Source organism: Astatotilapia calliptera, chromosome 14 (assembly GCF_964374335.1).
Source record: "Astatotilapia calliptera chromosome 14, fAstCal68.1, whole genome shotgun sequence".
NCBI lineage: Eukaryota > Metazoa > Chordata > Actinopteri > Cichliformes > Cichlidae > Astatotilapia > Astatotilapia calliptera.
Genome location: NC_137435.1, coordinates 23397566 through 23419491, shown reverse-complemented (window position 1 = coordinate 23419491; position 21926 = coordinate 23397566). Strand labels below are relative to the sequence as shown.

Below are 21926 nucleotides of genomic sequence, written 5' to 3'. Positions count from 1 at the left end.
GTGACTTGCAGCGTGAAGCAAAAAAAGTGAAAGAGAGGGCAGGAGAAAGAAAAATAAAACCCCACGGCTCGCAACGTTCACTTCAAAGAACCGGCTCTAAGAGCCATTTCGTTCGCGACCGACCCATCACTATTTCATTGGACTTTTCGGACTCGGACGCTCGCTTCTCATGGGAATAAGAAGCTTTATTTTGTAGCGCGATCAGAAAAAATACTTGAATTACCCATAGCGAATTCATTAGTTTTTAATAATGAATTCCGGAAGTACGAATGCTGGCGGTATCATTCAATTCTTCACAGGTTTCACGAAACTACGTTAAGCTAGCAATATCCTTAGTTGAGAAGACTCGTCTGTCAGGCTCCATGCTGGAAGGAGACTCGGAAGACTAAATTGTGGAAATATGGCTTTTAAAAGGCGTTAACACAATAAGGTTCAGCGTGCTGTCATTAATGTATTGTTGATACCAATGGAAAGCTCAGTGATTGGTCTTCGTCTATCCTTGAAGCAACGATATTTTCTTCTACTTTGCGTCGCTGCCGCGGGAATAATTATGTATCGCTTTACAAGGTAAGGCAAACACTGATACAGCGCTGTTTTTACCGGTCACTAACTTTTACTAAGAGTTATGTGCGTGAAGACATCTCGCACACTGATACGTGAAATGTTTACAGTTTGTGATTGTTAAGCTCCACGAATCGTGCTTGGAGCTACTGGTCCGTATTCAACTCAGCTACACAGCGACTGACCAGGGCACCTGTGAACGCGTATCTGGCTCACCTGTTAGACTCTACGTGTCTACGTAACAGCTACTTGTCTTTCACTGGCCCACTTTTCCCACACACATTTTATACTCAAGCCTAGTCCTGGAGAATTAAAAAAACAAAACAAAACGCTGGAGATTTACATTAAAATTATTATTCTTAGACTGTAGTATGTGAAAAAAAACGGATAAGGTAAAACTTGTGTGATGTTATTCAGCTGAAATATATTCAGCTTTTTTCAGTAAGGTTGGGATGCTATGTAAAATGTAAATTAGGCATGTAACTGCTGCTTAGATAACCCTGTAACAGGCCAGTAGAAATAGTAGGTATGAAAAGTGACGATAAGAACATCACAGAGAGGCTAAGTTCACCACTCTCTGAAAGGTTATGAGAGAAAATAGTTTAATAGCTGAAGAATAGCATTTGTCCGTCTAGATTTCCAATACGAGCATGCGGGGATTTCATCATCTGAGCATCACTAAAAGATTAAACACAATAAGGAGAAATAGCTACATGTAAGAGGAAATGCAGATAACCAGTGCTGAATGGACGTGATCTCTGGGCATTCAGGCAACACTGCATAAAAAACTTAACTCAGAAACAGAGAAACACTGTTTATCATTGCATGTGCAAATGGAAGATAAACATGAACAAAAACACCTCCAGAAACCTTAAGATGTCCTCTGGGCCAGAGCTCAATTCAGATGGACTGAGGTGAAAACATGTGCTGACTGTTTAAATTCTTTTTAGATGACATAGACACTTTCCTCTGCAATAAAAAAGAAGAGGTACTGTCCAACTTGTTTGAAACCAGTTTAAAAACAAGCTTTCACAATCTTACACAAACCATAGGTAACCTGCACACTTGCAAAGGCACCGGTAACCAAGTGATAATCTGCCATTCAAATCAACATATTCGTTTGGGAAAACCTCCACGAGGACAATGCCACATTTTGTCAAGTCAAGTCAAAGTTTATTTATGTAGCCTCTGCTTTTAAGCCTGGATCTAGAAATGTCCTAGAGCAGATGGTTCTAGACCTCAGTGCTCTGTTAGGGTTTTAAAAGTTATGTTAAGTAAAGGCATCAAACCACTGAGACGCTTAAAAACAAGTATAAAATTTTAAACTGGATCCTGAAAGGGACTGCACGCCCGTGTAAAGGACACCAGTACAGGTGTAATGTCATCACATTACATTTTGAACGACTTGAAGATGACGAAATAAGATTAGAGCCAACATATAAAGAGTTACAATAATCGAGACAAGAGGTAATAAACTGGTAAATTACACAATCAAAGTCAGGTGGCGCGAGGTAGGCCTTCACCTGATTGAACGAAGCATGTCTTAACAAAACAGCTAATTAGTTTATCAAATGTTAATGCACAGTCAAGAATCACACCAAGGTTCATTGCAACCAGATGACAGGAAGAGGCTAAGAGTCCAGTGGTGCTGTCTTACCCGTCTAATGCGTTTGGGTTGCCCAAGTAGAATCATTTCTGTTTTGCTTTTGTTCAAATGGAGGAATTTTGTATAATTTTGTATTTGACATTTTGGCCGTATTACAGCAGCATGATTCTGCGGGGAAATATCCACTAAACACATTAAAAATATAACGAATTTAAAAGTATAACAAATTAGCTCTGAAGCAGCTGAAGTTATATAGTAACCAAGACCTTCAAGACCTGCAAAAACTAAATGTTTGCAGACATTTACTAAATTACTAAAAGAAATTATGATGATGTAACACTGATGCAACCCTCCCCTCCTCCCACCCAAACATAGTACAATGTTGCCGTTGTACTATTTTTTAAATTAATATAGGTTTTAAATAGTGTAAAAACAAGGGTGACGCAGTAAAACATGAGAGAACTGGTTCGTGAATCTAGTAGTGATCAGAACTCAAAATCAAACTCAAGATAATCAGCCATAAGCATTTTATTGCAAGCTGACAAAAGACAATCTCAGTATTTCAATATAGTGCTTACACTGACCATTGACCCCTAAAGGTGTGGCTTTCCTTTTATGCTCACCACGATAAGATATACAAGCTACCTATTACCTCTGCGCTTCAGTAAGGGAGATTTCCGCGAACTTGCAACAGATTTTAAATATTAGCAGTTTTCCTTTTCTTGTTCAGCGAGTTCTTTCACAGTCTCAAAGTTTTGCCTCTTAGGAACCACCCTGAAACAAGAAGAATGAACCGTGTGGAGGGCCTGAGAGCCAACTCTTCTCAGTTCACTCTGGAGAGAAAACCTTTCCTCATCTTGGGAGGCTCCATTCATTACTTCCGTGTCCCAAGAGCTTACTGGGAGGACCGGCTGCTGAAGATGAAGGCCTGTGGCCTTAATACTCTGACTACGTAAGCTACTACAACTCAAGACTGTCTGAACACATAGCGGAAAATTCATTGCCCATACTTCTGTAAGGAGTTTGCGGCTGAAATAATGCACATAATAATGCACACGTATGCATTTAAAAAAGTTTAATTTCTTTTTTCAGATATGTTCCTTGGAACCTGCACGAGCCAGAGCGGGGGGTCTTCAAGTTTGAGGATCAGCTAGATTTAGAGTAAGGACTGAAGGCAGGGGAAGGCTTTCAGGGAATTCAGAAGATCGCCTGCAGATGGCACTGTTATATTGCTAAAGACTTGAGTTTGCCAGCCTTGAGTGATTTGAGGTTATAAGAAATGTTTTAAATCAATTAGTGAACTTTGTCTGTCAGTGATTGAGTTATTAATTATAATGTCATTGACCTGTTAAATCTGTTTTTTGTTTTCAAAGTACACGATGAAGGTTAAGAAAAATATTTTACAGTGAGAAAATATATTATTCATTTAAATACTTTATTGACTTTTATTCATAATAAATGGCCCCCACTGACAGCTCATTTTACATCCGTTCCTTAGAGCCTACCTACGTCTTGCAGCCAGCTTGGGCCTCTGGGTGATTCTGCGACCAGGGCCTTACATCTGTGCTGAGTGGGACTTAGGGGGACTACCCAGGTAAAGATTTTAGATATGCAATCAAGTGTTACTGTATATTTATACATAATTTGTAAGTGCCTTAAAGCATTAGTTACTCTGGAATCTGATGCGTAAAACAGCTAGTAGATTGCTAAGCAGTTTAACTTGATTACAGTGCTGTGCAAAATCATTTCTTTATATTTTGCCTCCAAGGAAGCAGACTTCCTCGTAATATTTAAAATGATCTTAAACAATAGTTCTCCAGACTTTTAGAAGAGCGTTGAGAATTGTTTTAGATTGACATTCACTAATTTTCACTGCAGTTCTTGTACCTGACCATTTTCAGAGGAATGTTTTTTGTTTAGTTTTTCTGCTTGTTTAAATGATTCAGTTCAATGATTCAAGCGTAAAAATGCCCATAGCTCAATTGATGGACTAGTGTTGTGTTTACTCATAACAAAGAATTTACCAAAGAACCAATTTTAAATTGTATTTTTAGGCACTTTCACAGGCATGGAATAGTATTTCATTGTGAGTTGTTTTACAGGTGATTTCAAAGAACTATTAGCCTCATTAGAAATGGTCTCAGTGGAACAGATGCTGACAGGAAGCCATTCGTTAGGAAGGGAAATGTAGAGAAAAAACCGAGGCTAGCCAAATTGCTCAAGAACTGGACTGAAAATCAGTCGGCAAACAGGTCTGATGGATTGATGAATGCAAGTATGACATTTTTGGTTAAAATGTTATCAATATGTATGAAGGAGGTTGGGAGAGAGGTGCAACAGTGAGTGTCAGCAGTCATCTGCAAAACACAGTGGAGGCTCTGTCATGGTGTAAAGCTGCATTCTTCCAGTAGTAGTGTTGGAGATCTTGACACAAATGAATGAAATTATGCACGGAGAAAAGTACTGTCAGATTTTCATCCACTGTGTAACACCATCTGGACAGTATCTGGTTGCCTGCAGCTTCATTTGTTAGCATGAAAATGATCTCAAACACACTGTTGATCCAGTAAAAGCATAACTTGATGAACAAACACATAGTCGCTGTCAGTCATGGATTGGCCTTCCCTTTAGCCCAGACCTCAATATCTTAACAGAGAACAGAACAACATCTAGAACATCTAAATAAGTGTTTTGGATGTCCTTCAAGAAGCATGAAGAACTACTCCTGAAGACTTTCCTTTTATGTTTGTAGATGTTTAAATTAAATGCTGCAGCCATTTTTCATTTTCCCAACAAAACAAACTCTTGCACAGTACTTTATAACTTCTATTATCAAGTGGTTCCTTTGCAGAGGGCAAAATTTGTTTAGTAAATATAAGAACTGCCTCATTATTAAGTCATCTGAGTTTTTTTTAAGTGTGCAAGGACAAAAATTTCTTGATTTCTTCTGGAAATATTTTTTTTTGTTTATTTTGTTTTGTTTTGTTTGTTTGTAAGACCCACCTTACAGGTTTGCACCTGCAATACAACAGGGCCTCACATAGGCTTATTAAGAATAAACAGCAATATGCAGTACGCCATGTAAGTTTGCCACTGCTGTTACTCGAATGAAAGTCACTGAGGACTACCAGCAGACTTTTAGAGATATATTGGCGACAGCCATAATTAAATCTGACAGGCACATCTCCCTGAAAGATGAATTGATTTACTTCTGTAATCACGATAGATTCAGACAGATAATCAGATAATTGCTGGCAGGAATAAGGTAGTATTTTTAGAGCAGTATTTTCCTTTTGGGAATGTGAGGTTGAGGTAATTATTTGATAATTGTCAAATCTGAGCGAGAGGGACAGAAAAATGCACTAAAGCATGACTTCCTCTGCTTGACGGTAGCCATTCTTAGGTCAGCTTGGTGCAGCTGTCTTTAAAATCGTAAAGTGAAATCGCATCACAACACTTTGCGCTGTGATTTCTTTTCAGCTGGCTGCTAAGGGATCCCCAGATGAAACTGAGAACAACCTACTCTGGATTCACCGATGCAGCCAACTCCTTTTTTGATGAGGTCATAAAGAAAGTCGTCCCACATCAGGTAGTTTTCTATGAGTTTACTGAAAATGTAGAGGTCCTGACCTTTATAAGTGAAACATGCTTATTAATGTTCCAGTTGCGAGGGGGGCTGAGAAAAATGACTTACACCAAAGTACTATGGTGTAAGAGAAATAACAAACAGATGTCACATACAAATTTAATAGATTTTCTTTTAAATTCAGTAAGCACACAGTTTAAAAAGCAATCATGACTCCAATGTGATACAGCAATTGTAAGATGATGACACTTTTATAACCTCAATCGCTACATCAATATTTTCATTACAACGTCCTGAAATGCTGTGCAGGGCCCGGCTGCCATTAAGAACGTGGTAAACAGTTTTAGCAAGGCTTACAGTGGTTACCAGACACTCTTGAGTTGCTTATCTTGTGTTCACAGCCTTATTTTTTTTTATCAGCTCCGTGCATCACTGAACACTAAAGCTTTCATATCTCAATTTTTTTTTTCCATTTTAACTATGCTGAGGATAGGAACGAGAAAGAACTTGTGTCAAGTCATACTGTATGTCCTAATATATGGCTAATTGCTGCACAGTACTCCAAGGGTGGCCCGATTATAGCAGTTCAAGTGGAGAATGAATATGGCTCCTATGCTACAGATGAAAATTACATGCCCTTCATCAAGGAGGTAAGGAGGTAGTTAATAAAGAACTATCAATAAATAGGTTTGCACTTATTTACTATATATATATATATATTCAAAAATATACGGTAATATATAATTTTGGTTTTGTTTAGTTTCCTCTATAATACCCCCACCCTCCGATCTTTACAGGCGCTATTGTCAAGGGGTATCACAGAGCTGCTGCTGACCTCAGACAACAAGGACGGGCTGAAGCTTGGAGGAGTGAAAGGAGGTATTGTCAGATTGGCTGGCAGACAAACAAGCTGCTGTATGCACAAATGGCCAATCAATCACACACACATTCTACAATATGTTGGCTGGCGTGTCTCTTTTTTATGCACAACGGCAAAAACGTCTGAAATAAGTGCACGCCAGTGTTGCACAACTACAATGCAGAACCAAATCTTAGTGTCATACCAGAAATGTTTTTGAATTCATATTAATTAGTAACCATTATGTACTGTTGGTTTTTACTGCAGTGCTAAAGCATTTTGATTGATACTTGGTATTACTGATATATTCCGGTGTGTAGTATTCATATAATTAGAAACCAGCATCCACCATCACTTAAAATATTTAAATGTATTTCTAATAATTTTTCAAAAAGTACTGTGCAAAAGTCTCAAGCTACCTCTCATTTCTTTCTATTTTGTTAGGAAAATGGGAAAAACAGTTTAAACTATGTGCAAGCATTACTGGAAATACAAAATAAAGGCTAACACAGAGTTTCAGTTTGTGGCCACCTTCTTTTTTCAACACAGACACTCATAGACTCCTGTAAACAAGCTTTTTTGAAGTAGTCTTCAGGAATAATTCTCCAGATTTCTTGAAGGACATTCAAAGCTCTTCTTTGAATGTTGGCTGCCTTTTGTTCTGTTCTCTGTCAAGATGATCTCACACTGCTTCAATAATGTTGAGCTTGCGGCTTTTGGGAGGTTTGTCCATGACTGATAGGGTAATTGTTGTCGTGTAATATGGCAGAGCTCAGCCTTTTCTCCCTGTTTCTCATCCTTGCAAATGGTTTCTTGACAGTCACCCTTTCACTGAGACCATTTCTGATCACGTTTTGGTGAACAGTAGATTGATCCCCTGAGAGGTCAGCTGCATCTCGCAGGTTATGAGCTTTGAAGTGAGACGACTTTCTAAAGGATACTGTTAATCTGCTAAATGGACAGGTTCTTCTATAGCAGTTTTCTACTCTACTCAAGCACTCGGGGAACTTTATGCAACGTGCCTCTTTTACCTATCATACAAACGTTTATTTCCCCCGCTACACCCAAGTGCTTTCTGTCTAACTTTCTATCCAGGAATACTTTGGCATGCAAACTGGAGCAGCCAGGGATCAAACCACTAACCTTCTAATTAATGGATGACGTGCTCTACCGCTGGAGCTACACTCGATTTAAGATTATCTACAGCTGCAGATAATTCACTTGTCCAGTTTCCTCAAAATTGTTTGCTGAGATATGACAAATTCTTGGCTGTTTGTTCTTTGGGAATCACATTGTTAGAGCAGAAATACTGTTTTATGCCTTTCAGACTGTTATCTTTGGCAGTTTTCATAGATTCAGCTAAATAAATTGGAACAAATTATGTGTTTCTACAACAGGCTGCTGGTAACAAATTGCCTAAAGATACAATTTAAAATGTTCTCTTTGCTAAGTATTCTGTTACATGTATACACATCTCCCTTGAGTTAGGTGCCTTTTTTATGCTTGAGTGATTCCAATTAGTGCTAAGTGCTAAGCTCAAGACTTTTGCGCAGTATTGTATGTTCACAGTCTTTTATCAGAACAATTTCCTGCCTTTCCTGTCTTTACCAACTAAAGGATCATTTAGTTTCATTCAGATACTACCAATTCATGGTTGAATGACTAATACCTCTCTGAAGAGTGGTTTAATATTGTGCCTTATTTAACGTAATATGTGTCTTTTTTTTGTTTGCAGCTCTGGAAACCATCAATTTTCAAAAACTGGACCCAGATGAAATCAAGTATCTGGAACAAATACAAGTAAGTCTTTCTTGCCACTAAATTAGTTAAATTCATGTTGATAGATTTTGGAGTTTTCTGATATAATCAGACTCATCACCACACTTAGTTAGCATTGCTCTCTGCAAGAATTAGACAATCCTGGTAAAACAAACTGAAACTGTTTTCTATGAAAGGGATTTGAAAGGTTCAAACTATCAGTTGCTTTACTGGTTGAGTAGTTACACTAAAACATGTTTTCTTTACTAGCCTCAGAAACCTAAAATGGTGATGGAGTACTGGTCTGGCTGGTTTGATCTCTGGGGCGGGCTCCACCATGTTTACACTGCTGAAGGTAAGACGTGCTTTATTTTTACAAATGTAAAAAACATGTTTTCTTTAATAGAGATTCAGGATCCATGATGAGCGTGTGGGGTTCGAATGAGCGTAAGTTAGGATTACTGCAGATGGATTCTTTGTTGTGGGTGAAACTTTTTTTTTTTTTACAGACGGTCGATAGTGGTGGATAATTTGAGGCAAGAGCAAGACAGGTTTGGTGCTGCAAGCTACTACAAAATCAGTGAAAGTAAAACAGGCTGTCTTGAGAGTAAGACAGAGTCACAGTGCCGTAGGGTAAGAGAGGTTTAAGACAAACCTTTTAGCTGAGTATAAAACAGTGTCTATGCCAGAGGAAAGACTGTGTAAGGACAAACTCACTGCCATGGGAGCTGTGTGAGCCTTTCTTCAGGCTGAGTGTAAGACAGTGTCTAACGCCATGTTTCTTCAAAGAAGGCGCTGAGCCCACACAGTGCAGCTGGGGTATACAGCTTAGCATATGGTCATTTCTTACTTGTTTGATGGCTTTGTTAGAGATTTATATAGCTTTAATGCTTGGTTGATTGTAAGCCAAGTATCACAGACCAGAGGCTGTGTACCATGCTCTTAATTGCAGAATTGTTCAAAGATATGCTTCACTGATTTTTATTGAACTGAGGTGGAGGAGTTCCCATCTGTATTTCCTGCAGCCTCACAAAAGATAAACGGATACAAAAACACTGATACAGATCAAGTGTTGTGCACTACATTTCTGTTGGTGGGAAGACATCATCATGGGTTTCCCATAGTGTTGCTATACTGGTTTGTATTTTGTATGAGAAATAACGTGATGCATGTTTCATGCAATATCTGCCTGCTTAAGAGCAAAGGACATTTACTTATTTATTTAATTTTGATTTTATCTTTGTCTTTGCAATTAAAATCTCTTTTCAAATGAGACCTTGCCAAAAATGACAAAATTCCTGTGGAATCTTTTTTATATTTGCAATCTCTGACACTTTTATGTGAAATTATAGCAAACACAGGAAAAGTATAGAAATAGCAATTCACTTATTTAATTTAAATGTAACTTGTACATATTACAATGGTTTATTGTTGCACTTGAATAAAAAAAAATAGAAATAGATTAAATTGCAATGGAGCAAAAGTATATAGTGGCAGAAAAAGTAAATACTAATGGAGTTTTCCTATGTATTTTGGGATAAACAAGTTTGTGCAGTACAGTTTCATAAAGCAATGCAGTTTCTTATTTTCATCATTTCATATCTTATCTTTGTACTGTTTTAAATTAAATAATGGTTTATATTGGTTAAAAAATCATTACATTGTATTATTTATATTTTACCCAGGCCTGACTGATATATTAGCTATTTGCTGATATATATACACAAATGTACAGAAATATATATGTGTATACATGTATATATGTGTGTATATGTATATATGTGTATGTATGTTTAACAGGGTTGTATAAAACAGCAAATCTTCATGTCTTTTAATCTAAGAATTCTCTCTTTAACTCTACATTGTACCCCACATATCAGCTGTATAGCATGCTCCATATGCTGCTGTTGTGTGTGTTATTTATAGTCTAATGCACAGTCATGACGTAAATGATAGCACCTATTTCACAATTGTTGAGATTAATGGCAGTCAGACACTATGGCATCATCATCCTGAGTGCTCTTGGAAACATCTTATTTCTTGAAAAGATTGCAGTGCCTCAAGCCTCCTTTTTGCTCTTGTCATTCCTAGCAGCCATCCGCATCTTAACAAAAAAAAAAATGCTCTGAAAAGGAAAATGGGGAGAAAGAAAAACCCTCACCACGCAGAAACTGTCACAGCAATGAAATGAACACTGAAATATTCAGAGGGGGATTCATGTCCTTGACAGTTCAGTGCTCTGCAGACTGCAGCACACCCAGCAGTTGGTCACAGTGAGTTCTGCCACCATGAAACCAGCCGAGTCCAGCTCTACTGCTCGCCTAGCCCGATTGTTATTCAAAAAGGCTAACGCCTCTTGATTAGAATCATTAAACTCAGTCCAGTTACACTACTAAAATTCAATTTAAATTCTTAATTACCTTCTTAGCCACGTTCATTACAAAATATATTAAGCTTATTTGTGCAAGAAAATAGGCCATTTTTTGGGTGTGAGCATTGCCCTGTAATAAATTATAGTTTCCTGTAATAGGATTTGTGGTTTGTGTTTCAGTTAAAGTGACACTGAGGGCAATAGGGGTATTAAAACAGCTCATTAAATTCGAGTCTGTGTGGATTTGTTTTCCCCCTTTTGTGACTTAAAGTCCTGTTTGTTATTCCCTGCTTCACTCATTGGTCATATGGGAAACTTTCAGCTAAATTAAACCTTATTTTGGTTTTCTCGACAGAAATGATACCTGTGGTGACCGAAATCCTTAAGCTGGACATGTCCATCAACCTTTACATGTTCCACGGGGGGACAAATTTTGGCTTCATGAGTGGGGCCTTTGCTGTTGGACTACCGGCACCTGAACCCATGGTAACAAGCTACGGTATGTGGAACGAATCAGTTTGTCTTTCGTGAGCTTCTAAAGCACACTGGCCAGTATTTCCTGACATTTGAATAAACAAACCTCTCTGCTAGAGCTGGAAGGAAAATGAAGTTATACATGGCTGGCTGGTCAGGCTTTAACTTGCCCCTGCTGCAAGGATTCAACACAGGCACATATTCGTAATTAGTGACACTTATCAAAGCCCACGGATTTTGCACAACAATAGGCTAAAATTTGCATGCGTCATGTAGATAATAACTCATTGGAAACATAGTCTCATTCTGTCAGCTTGTTACATTGAAACAAATGGGAGGTTGTTTGGTAGATAAAAAAATATGATAAGGATGTTTGAGACGTCTGTAGATGGTGCTATCTCTACTCAGCAGCATCTGACCTGAAACTTATAAATATGCAGAGCACACAGATGAATTCATTACCTAATAAATGCACGGGAATGTAAATTAAAGATGGTACAATGGGTTTTATATCCTCCTCTAGGGTACTTAACATTGTAATGACCTTGTTCTTCAGAAAGGAGGAGAATTCTAAAAAAAACAAGCTCCACAGTAGGCAAGGCCACCTCTGACCTTCAGCAGCCCCTCATACTTGTGTTTATTTCTCCCAATGCCTTTTTACCTTTTTTGCCTCACAAAGCCTCCATTTTCTGTCAAGATAAAGTGCAATATGTCTCGGCCCGCTGCTGCCTCGAGATGTTTGATAGGGGCGCGCAGTGAAAGCATCTGCCACAGTAAGAGGCATCTCTGCCTCCCTCTCTGCCTCCCGAGCCTATGTTCTGATAGCGCATTATCTTTCAGATTACGATGCTCCATTATCCGAGGCTGGGGATTACACCAACAAGTACCATCTTCTGAGGAATTTATTCAGCCACTACCACAGTGAGTGTTGTGCGTTGCTGGCGAGACGGGCTCCCAGATCTTCTATCGCTCCTTCTTTCCCTCCTTTTTCTTCCATCGCCCTCTTTAGTAAATTCTCCTTGTAGAACCTGTTCTCTGTTGGCTAAAGCAGGATCACTTTGCATATGATTACAAGCATGGATTACAGATATGTTTTTGTGTGTGTGTCTGAGGGTTTGTGCATGTGTGGCAGAAATGTGTCCAAGTCAATGACCCTCAATTACTGCTCATCTCACGTTTATTGGTTAGGCAGTTTTCCCTCTTTGTAAAACAAGGGTTTTGCGGTCGGGTGCAGGAGTCTCAAGTGTTCTGTGGCTATGGCTAGCTTTCAGCAATCTGGGATTGAATTCAGCACAACAAGCTAATAATTTGCTCAACACCGTGGTGATTGAAGATAGTTTGAAAGGCTGCCTGTGCGTGATTCATCCTTATGGTTTGTAGTCTGCTGAGCATGAGCAATGGCCCGGATATGAGAGTCTGAAACTGCTCTGTGTTCTTCTCGGCAGCTGCGAACACATGACCTAATTCCTTAATTAGATCAACTTGATATGTTTTTATTGTTTGGTTGTCATCATGTACGTTGTGTCAGAGCTGTGTCTTTTTCCTGGAGTGGTTTTTTTTTAGATTTACCTTTGACTGCCCGAACTCTGTCAAGGTTCATGGCTCTTAAAACAAGCCTATGATTTTATATTCTTTGGGCATTTCGTATTATTTCGCTGCTATAAACAACAGAACACACTTACAGAACGGTACATTAAATCACTTAAATTATTGAATTTAAGGCAGGCCTTAAGTCTGTAGTTAGTGTCTGTATGTGTTCTTAGTCATCTTATGTTAGATTTGATCCACCGCTGAGGCAGTGAGAGAGATATTTAGAGAAAAGGTGTTGGCTATTCCAGCTGTTACCACTTGGCCATGTGAAACTTCTTCCACTGTGTGCTTTAACACCTTTAAAAGCTGTTAGAGGGCATGGGCAACCACTGCTAATCGTTGTAAAGAGACTGTAAACTGGAATGCAAACTGGATGCTGCTGAGGACTTTTTGTGGCTCATCCAAGGAGGCTCAAACAGTTTTTCAGGGACAGCATCTAAAGGCTGGAGAATGAAAGTCTTGTACGAGGTCGTGGTTTAATAATCTAGGAGGATGTCCAGCAACCTTTTCTCTATTTCAGTGTATCATTCACATGCCAGATGTAACAGATCTTCTTTGTATTTGCAGCAGTATTCAAAATTGTTCTTAATAGCTGACAAACTAAAGGAAGAAGCTGAATCCTTGACCACTACAGTGAGAGGGTCCACATATTTGTTAATTTCTTAAGAGAGACTTGAATTTCATTCGTCGCCCGTCTGTATAGAACATGTCCAGATAATTCTGACAGGCAGGCAAACTCCTTTTATAATTACAAAAGCTCCCTAAAGAATAAAGCTCCTTGTGGTGAATAGAGGATAAGGACAGAGAGCCAAACTGCAGGCTATGCTTATTTTTCCCACCTTGTTTTCACAGCTCAGCCTCTCCCTGAACTGCCCCCTGTTCATGAGCGGAGAGCATACCAGCCCGCTGTCATCCAGCAGCACATCTCTCTGTGGGACAGTCTGCGCTTCACTGACAAGGTAAGCTACAGCCGCAGTGCGAGTGCCAAAATATGGGGAACGCATTAATAAACAATAACAGCGTCTCACGAAGCAACGCTCATCTGCACGGTGTAGCAAAGCTGCAAGGTTGTTTACAGAGAGAATACATAAGAAATTCAACCAAGCTCACAGACAATTTACTGTTAGCCTTTGGTTGTTACCTTTGTTAACTTTTGTAGCCACTTTTCTGGCTTTTCTAACTCCTAATGATAATAATAAAAAGATAAATGATAAGGAACTTTAGCTATAGTTTGTCAAATTAATCATCTGTGCTCTTTGGGGTTTGTTTATATGCATCTTTAGTTGAGCATTTTTTTGTGTCTCATCTTTTAAATGATCCAAAAACAAAGCATTATCACACAAGGCACGTGTCCCGGCTAATTTTAAATGATTCTGGTGAATTGCTATTGTGAGAAGTCTGAACGAGAACATGAACAACAGCGCTCGGAGCAAGACATTTTCTCCTAACTACACCGGCGGCCTGCTCAGGGAGCAGCAGAAATCAGCCGTGTGCAGCTTCATGACTGTAGAGATTGTTGTGGAAATAAAAGCCCGAATGCGACACACACGCACAAAAAAACAAATGTCCCTTTGCTAAAGAGGAGGAAGAAGAAAACAATTAAGGTTAAACACCAACCAACCTTTTAAGGTGGTGTTGTCATTTCTGCTTATTTTCATGTCTACCAGTCTAATTTAGCCATTTACGCCTCGTTCTTCAATGGCATTTATATTCAGAGCAGATGTAGCAGGTCTGGCAGTTGCTTACAACATTAATTATTCACTCCCCATCGCAATAATTTGCTTTCCTGTGAGACGGCAATTACTGTGCCCCTGTCCAGCCGCACACCCTTGTTTAAAAAGCATGTTTTCTCTCCAGCCGCTCCAGAGCTGCTGAGTGGGTTGTCTGAGCTTGATATTGTATCTGTGCATTTGGAGGTATGTGGTTAATTGTGTCATAGCAGGGAGTGGTTATTGTCTCGTGAAAGGTAGATAATGCGCCTCCCAAGGGTAGGAGATTGTTGCCGAATAAAAGAGCAGCAGATAGGAAAGCGCCAATGTTAATGGTAAACACTAACATCAGGTCATATTGCAAGTGGAAGACTTATCAAATCTGTATTGAGAGAGGTTATCTTGTATTTTATTCATTCATATTTTTAAAAATCCGAATTTCACACACAAACTGTATATATATGTATTTATGCTGTGTGTTAAAATACCTGTCTTATGCATATCTTGTAGCCTTTCAAGTTGGAGAGGCCGGTGAACATGGAGAATCTCCCCGTGAACAATAACAATGGTCAGTCATATGGCTACACGCTCTATGAGACCACCATCACCAGTGGCGGAGCTCTCAAGTCGCAGAACAATGTCAGAGACAGAGCTCTGGTAAGGACAGGAAGACAGACACACACACAGTCCATCCACAGTCTTTGTGACAACATTTGGACCTAGAAAGCTGCGATTTCCTGATCAGCGTACTTGTGGATTACAAGTCAAGGCTGCGACCATTTGGTCTGGTATTAGTGGGTAGTTCTCAGGAAAGATTGAATGCAGTGAAAGACAAAAACATCTATGTTCAACTTTCCTTTTTTTCCCCAGGTTTTTGTGGATAAACATTTTGTAGGCGTTTTGGACTATACGGTGCAAGAGCTTGCTGTACCTGATGGGAAGGTAACTTTTGAGTCTGTCTGTCCTTCTCTGTGAAAATGTGACACAGTTGGCTGTTTGAAAAGAATAAAGTTGTAAATATTTAACAGAATGCAGCATCTGAAAGCTTCAGGGGATGCTGCTGGGTGTTTTTTTTGGCAGCTGGGTCCCAGTATTAAGCCAACAGCAAATTTTCAAACAAGTGTTTATCCTAACAAATGAGAAAGTCACCTTGAGCCTTACAGAAAACAGTAGACACACATCAGCCTTGATGAGTTGCTAAAATCAAAACAACTGAATGGATTTTTTTGTGTGCTAATGCTGCTGTTCTTCTATTAATGCCCCTTAATGTTTTATGTATTTTCCCACTGAAGGGAAAAAGAACTCTGGGCTTACTGGTGGAGAACTGTGGAAGAGTGAATTATGGAAAAACCCTGGATGAACAGCGCAAAGGTGCAAGCAGTTTAACAAACAGATGGCTCTGCAGACATTCCAGTCAGACGAGTCTTGCCTTGAAATCTTTTCCTTTTATTTGAGACCCTTAGAGAAACTCATTAACATTGTTTTAAGATCCATAAAGAAACTGAAGCAGCTTTGACTCACCTTTCAGGTCTTGTTGGCGATATTCTGCTAAACGAGCACACCCTCCGAGACTTCAATATTCACAGTCTGGATATGAAGCCTGCCTTTGTAAACAGGTTTGTATGTGTCAGTTATTATTCAGTTTCCCCACCAACGTTTGTGTTTCCCCGTCTTTAAACTTGCCTTTTCTTATCCAATCCATTTAGTAATAATCCTGCTTATCACCATCCTGATAGTGGGGAGATGATGCCAGAATGCAAAACAAAAAAAACATCAAAAACATCTTCAGTTAAAAGCATTAAGGACCAGATTTACTAAATGGGGCAAAAATAAAGTGTGAGCATAATCCACAAATAACGCTGACAGGCGGGGTTAGTTTTACAAGTGATGTACAAAAGTTGTGCTGTTTTCTAAACACAGTCACTTGATTTCAATAAGACATGTTAAATCTGCCAATAACTGCAAGGGATGGGTTTGAGAGATGGATTTGTTTAGTAAAAACAACAGGTTTGCAGACTTAATGGCACACTGAGCACTGTGAAAACTACTTGCACTTTCCATGGTCCTGAAATGATAAGTTCAAAATTCTACGGTTAAATTGTAGGGTTCAAAGTCAACATTGTCATCCCTCTGTTCTCGCCGTTCTGCCGTACTTTCCTGTTGGAACCAGTTGCAGGTTGTGAGATAGCACTCGCAATATGTTGAAAAGAATCTGCTGGCAAAAACTGGAAGTTTGGTTGTCACTGGTATCTTGTGACTCCTTCAGGTTGGAGGTTCCAGGTCATCTCTGAGTTCATTGAGCAAACTTTGTAAATGATATGTTTTTAATCACATCTTTGTCCGATGTTCCAAATAAATTGGCACGAGTGGAGAAGCGTCTCTCTCTTCTAGCACGGACCCTTACACCTCTGAGGTGGCTCCTAAGTGCAGCAATAATTGGCACCATTTCAGGACCAAAGAATAAGACATTCTTTTTTTGGAGTTAAGTATCGCCACGCTTTGCAGTAAATTGTGTTTAGGAAATGTTAGTAAATATATTTGCACACTTGATTTCAATATTTCCCTCCCTAGATTTTGCACACCGAGAAAAGAACTGGCAGAAATGCATAACCAAGAGGGTCAGTCACAAAAATGAGTTCCCACCTCACTCTGCTCTCTTTAAACATCAACTGTACTTTTTAATACTTTAACCCAATATGTGGTGGTCCAATGAGTTAGTAGCACTTAGTGGCTCTAAAGGCAAGTCAATATATAAAATGCCAATTCCATGCCCAAGGACAACCATGTCATAGATAAGTGTTGAACACACAACAAAATGTCATTAAAAACATACAGTACTATGTAAAAGTCTTGCACCAACCCTGATTTCTTTATATTTTGTTAGAAGTTTGTTAGAAGCTTAAAAGTCAATATTTGGTATGACTACCTTTATTCTTTGACACAGCCTGAACTCTCTTAGACAAGTTTTTCTATAGATTCTTTAAGTAGTCTTCAAAAATAGTTCTCCAGGCTTCTTGCATAAGCATAAGCTTTATCTGGATAAATTAGCAGACCTGCTGAATGAGCATAAATATGTTCTGTTAAAGAATAAACTGAGCTGGGTGATAATTTATCCCCTTCATACCTGTGTCCTGAGTGTCCTTCCTTTTCATCCTAGGTCTTACAAGAGCTCCAAAACATCAAAATTACTGCAAAGACAAAGAGGCACTGAGGGTAGAAATGGACTAGCATGGATAAACAGAGCAGGCATTGAATACTGCAGTATGTTTGCTGTTTTTCTGGAAATGTTCTTTGAGGCTTTTACCTTCAAGGGCAGGCCACACAAATGCAAGAACTGAACATAGCTCTGCAGTGGAAAGTGATCTGTGTTATTTTCAGAGAGTTCAGCTTGCAGTTTTTTGATGCTATGACCTACCTACCTTGAATGTGCCATCAATGCCATTATGGTCATCGGGTCTGGTGGTTTCTATACATGGAAGCACAACACTACAGTCAAACATTAAAAGGCCATTTTGCAGGAGGTGGCACTCTGCATGGACCAAATGCTTTTCCCTCATGATTGCATTATTAGAATCCCCTCTCATATTGCCATATTTGTGCTCCACATTTGTACCCCACACTGCAATTTATTTATTTAGTTTTTCTCATTGCTAATGAACACTAGGGTTACTCTGTCAGCCTGTTAGAGGTCTTTATTTTTTCCTAGTAACATTTTAATTGCAAATCTAGTGTATTTCTCGCTGTATAGCTTCAAAATAAAATTTCTTACCTCAGCACCGCGCTGAAAATGTCAAGTCCTAAAGCATTGTACCAATGAAAGCTGCAGATTCCTACCCGGAGAAGAAATTCTGGTCTTATATCACTGTAACCTTTTGAATTCACTTACTTGTTAAAAAAGTGAAGTGTGTAAATACATCTGCATATTCCACTGCTAGCAAAATAAATGTTGTATGAAGGACGTGATATGCTGCTGGCGGACAAACAGGCCTGCTAAAAGTGATTTTTTTTAAGTCAGATTTATATCACATAACTCACATTTGTACTTTTTATTCATTCTTCACAGACTGGAGAGTGCAGGTCACTGGATGTCCATGCGCCATCAGCCCTCCTTCCCAGGGTTTTTCCACAGCAGACTCTATGTGAACGGCTCACCTCAAGACACCTTCATCAAACTCCCTGTGAGTGATTCAGTTGATTTCACCATTGTACAAAATGGGAAAACATCATTAGAAATGATATCCTCACTAACTTCACAGATTTGAGTGGTGTTTGTTTTTTTTGACACAAATTCAAATTTAAAAGTATTTTTTCTTGATGTTTATTTTGCATGAATTTCGAGTTTTGATTCTTCTAGATGACAGAAACACAGAAGTTTCACATAAACAATCTAAAGCTGTCGTCACCGTGTTATCAGGGGGATCTCTCCTCTAATCTGTTACGAATTCTGACATCAAGCTAGAAATTCAGTTTAGAGCAGACATCTGTTAGGAGATCAGCTTTTACTGAATTTCATTTTGGGGAGTGATAATCGACTTTGACTTTTGGTTTTCTAATTACTGTCATGAATGTTGATTTAATGAATTAGTCTTTATTTCATAGTTAATACACATCTGTAAAACATGCTCAGATAAATGGCTTGATTGCATGCTGACTCGTTTATAATTCAGTGGGCAAATTTACACAATGATATTATTCTTTCGCTCTGCTAGTGAGATCGGACAATTTCTAAAGAGGTTTTTAGGAGAAAAGGATGTTCAGTAAGGCATGAGTAAGTCCACCTACTATTGGTAGTCGGGAACATGTTTTTTTCTTTTAATATTTTAATATCGTTACGCACTGTAATGGGGAACTGGTTGTGTTCACAGGGTTGGAGCAAAGGTGTTGTGTTCATCAATGGCAAGAATCTGGGACGTTACTGGTCCACTGGTCCTCAGCAAACTCTCTATGTCCCAGGACCCTGGCTTCACAGGGGTGACAACCAGGTACTGTGTCTTCTCCAGAAACACATGTGCTTACCGTTTAGAAAATCTGTTTAAAGTCTGTTTTACACACTTTAGCTAGAGTCAAGAGACCTAGTGAAGACGACCTGGTGCAGTTGAAACTGAGTCAGAATGAGGGAAAAAGGTGATTTAAGTGACTTCATGGTTGTTGGTGCCAGACAGGCTGATCTGAATTTTTATCAGAAACCGCTTACACTGTGATCTTTCCACACAAACATCTGTAGGGTTTACAGCGAATGGTCTGAAAATAAGATCAATTATACAGTGAGCAGTAGTTTTCTTTTCTGATGCAGGACATCAGAGGACATCAGAGGAGAATCGCTAAACTCGAATAACCACTCATAACAATCGAGGCGTGCAGAAGAGCATCTCTGAAAGGACAGTTCATCATTTATTGAAGCTGATCGGTTAAAGCACCAAATGACCACACCGGCTCCCACTCTTGTTAGCTGAGAGCAAGAAACAAGGGCTACAGTTTGTACAGATGCAACAAAATTGAAAAATAGAAGAAGATTAGAAAAATGTTTTCTGCTCTGCCAAGTCCTGGTTTCTGCCACAGCATTCATGGCAGGGTCAGAACTTTAAGACTCACTGTCTTGTATCAGTGGTGGTATCAATTTGCTGGTGGTGGCGTCATGGTGTGGGGGATATTTTTACAGTGAGCATTGTTTAAATGCCACAGCCCTACCTGAGTATTGTTGCCATCCTATTATTACCACAGTGAACCCATCCTTTGGTGCCTGCTTCCAACAGGATTACACACCATCTCAAAAAACTCAGGTAATCTCAGACTGGTTTCTTTAATGTGACAATGAGTTTATTGTTCTCAACTGGGCTCCACGGTAACCAGATCTTAGTCCAGTAGAGCATCTTTGGGATGTGTTTATTGACATCATGAAGATTTAGCTGGCAAATCTGCAGCACATCATCCTATCATGTCAGCATGGACCAACATCAATCAGGAATGTTTCCATCACTATCTTGAATCTGTGCCATGAATAATTCAGGCCGTTTTGAAGGCAAAGGGGGTCCAACCTGATACTAGCAAGTCGTCCATAACATAGTGGCCAGTGAATGTGTGCGTACAAAACTATCTGTGTATTTATTTAGTTCTATGCAGTTTTTCTCCCTTCTCTACAACATTTTTTAGATTTTTCTCCACTATTTATAATATAATATAATATAATATAATATGCACATGCTATTTTATATGAGCTCATACGCTGCAGTTTTCAGTCATCTGTTTTGTTCAACTCTGCAACTTTATTTCTGCTCTTTCTCCCTGTTTTCTCCTCTCTTAGTGTGCGTATGTTGACATTAGTTCTTAAACACCCACACTTACTGTACTTTCATGACCTCAAATAAGCCGGTATGCAATGTTTTTGACTTGTCATAGGTCATAGTGTTTGAAGAGCAGGAAACCGATGGTAAGATCCAGTTCGCCAGCAGCCCAGACTATGGCATGACTATTGATGTCCAGTGAGGAGAATAAGAGGGAAGGGTGGATTAAGAGAGGAAGAGGGAGGAGGATGGGAGGATAGCGTGGGAGGACACAACCGCTGTAAGCTGCACTGACGCCTTTCTGCAACTCAAAAACACTCAAGACTGACACGTCAGTGAGCACGACATCAGCAATGCAGCTGTGTAACCAACTTCCTCACAGCAGTTCCTCATTACTGTGTGTTTGCAGCTTTGTTTTTATTTATTTTCTTAACAGATTTAACCTTAAACCCTGAAACGTAATTGGAGATCAAGAAACGGAAGGAGAGTGAACTTGATTATAATAAATGTTCTTCCTCTGAAAGACTTAATTTATTGCTTGCATCCAGACTGTATAACAACAATGTGTGAATAAAGAGTTGTTTGACCTCTCTGCCACTAACCAAGGCCGAGGAAACCTTTAAATTGTTTTATTTATTTATTGACTCTGTTTGCTTTTCAAATATACCTTCTGATGGTATGTTGTGTGCTTCTGTGGATAGGTCATGCACACAAAGTGTCTCTGAAAATCTCTTTTCCTTTTTATGAAAACCTGTCATGTGTCTGGTCATCATCAGGGATTTTCTTTGAAGACATACTACAGGAAAGCAATGCATTCTAGATCGATTAGAGGTGGGTGGATCGATCAAAATATTGATCGTTTTGGTAGTGCTGATATTGGTATTGGATCGATACTTAGTCTCTGTCCTCAAAGCTCAGTATGAGCCCACTAACTTGTGTTAAATTAATAATTTTTTGGGGGGAAATAAAAAAACATATACCTCAAATGTGCACTATGAAAAATGTCTCAATCTTCATTTGAACGAGGTAACCTGATGCATTAAGTCCAACACTTGATCTAATCAATGGATTTACAAACAGCTGGAAACACAAGCAAGATGTATGTAGACAAAGTTTGGCAAAAACCATTTT

At 39.1% G+C, this 21926-nt stretch overlaps 1 protein-coding gene across 2 annotated transcripts; it reads left to right on the top strand.

Moving 5' to 3' along the window:
• The first annotated feature begins 12 nt into the window (after positions 1-12).
• On the top strand, positions 13-21419 carry LOC113036544 (beta-galactosidase-1-like protein 2). 2 transcript variants are annotated; one of them, XM_026192955.2, is made up of 19 exons: positions 13-567; positions 2934-3119; positions 3260-3328; positions 3666-3761; positions 5648-5756; positions 6311-6403; positions 6551-6632; positions 8348-8412; positions 8641-8725; positions 11097-11240; positions 12056-12136; positions 13658-13764; positions 15025-15171; positions 15385-15456; positions 15807-15885; positions 16043-16130; positions 18578-18692; positions 19380-19496; positions 20911-21419. In XM_026192955.2, the coding sequence occupies exons 1-19, from the start codon at positions 467-469 to the stop codon at positions 20995-20997; spliced, it is 1923 nt and encodes a 640-aa protein (XP_026048740.2). In that variant the 5' UTR covers positions 13-466; the 3' UTR covers positions 20998-21419. The 2 variants fall into 2 exon arrangements, with proteins under 2 accessions (XP_026048740.2, XP_080145330.1); XM_080289204.1 differs by having other exon boundaries at positions 2921-3119.
• The last annotated feature ends 507 nt before the right edge of the window (positions 21420-21926 follow it).

What these genes read in the sequence shown, in the direction of transcription:
- LOC113036544 (XM_026192955.2), top strand. Translation starts at nt 467, where the DNA reads ATGGAAAGCTCAGTGATTGGTCTTCGTCTATCCTTGAAGCAACGATAT. An exon ending in GGCCTTAATACTCTGACTAC is followed by an intron (nt 3,120 to 3,259) that starts GTAAGCTACTAC and finishes TTCTTTTTTCAG; the next exon opens with ATATGTTCCTTGGAACCTGC. An exon ending in AGAAAGTCGTCCCACATCAG is followed by an intron (nt 5,757 to 6,310) that starts GTAGTTTTCTAT and finishes ATTGCTGCACAG; the next exon opens with TACTCCAAGGGTGGCCCGAT.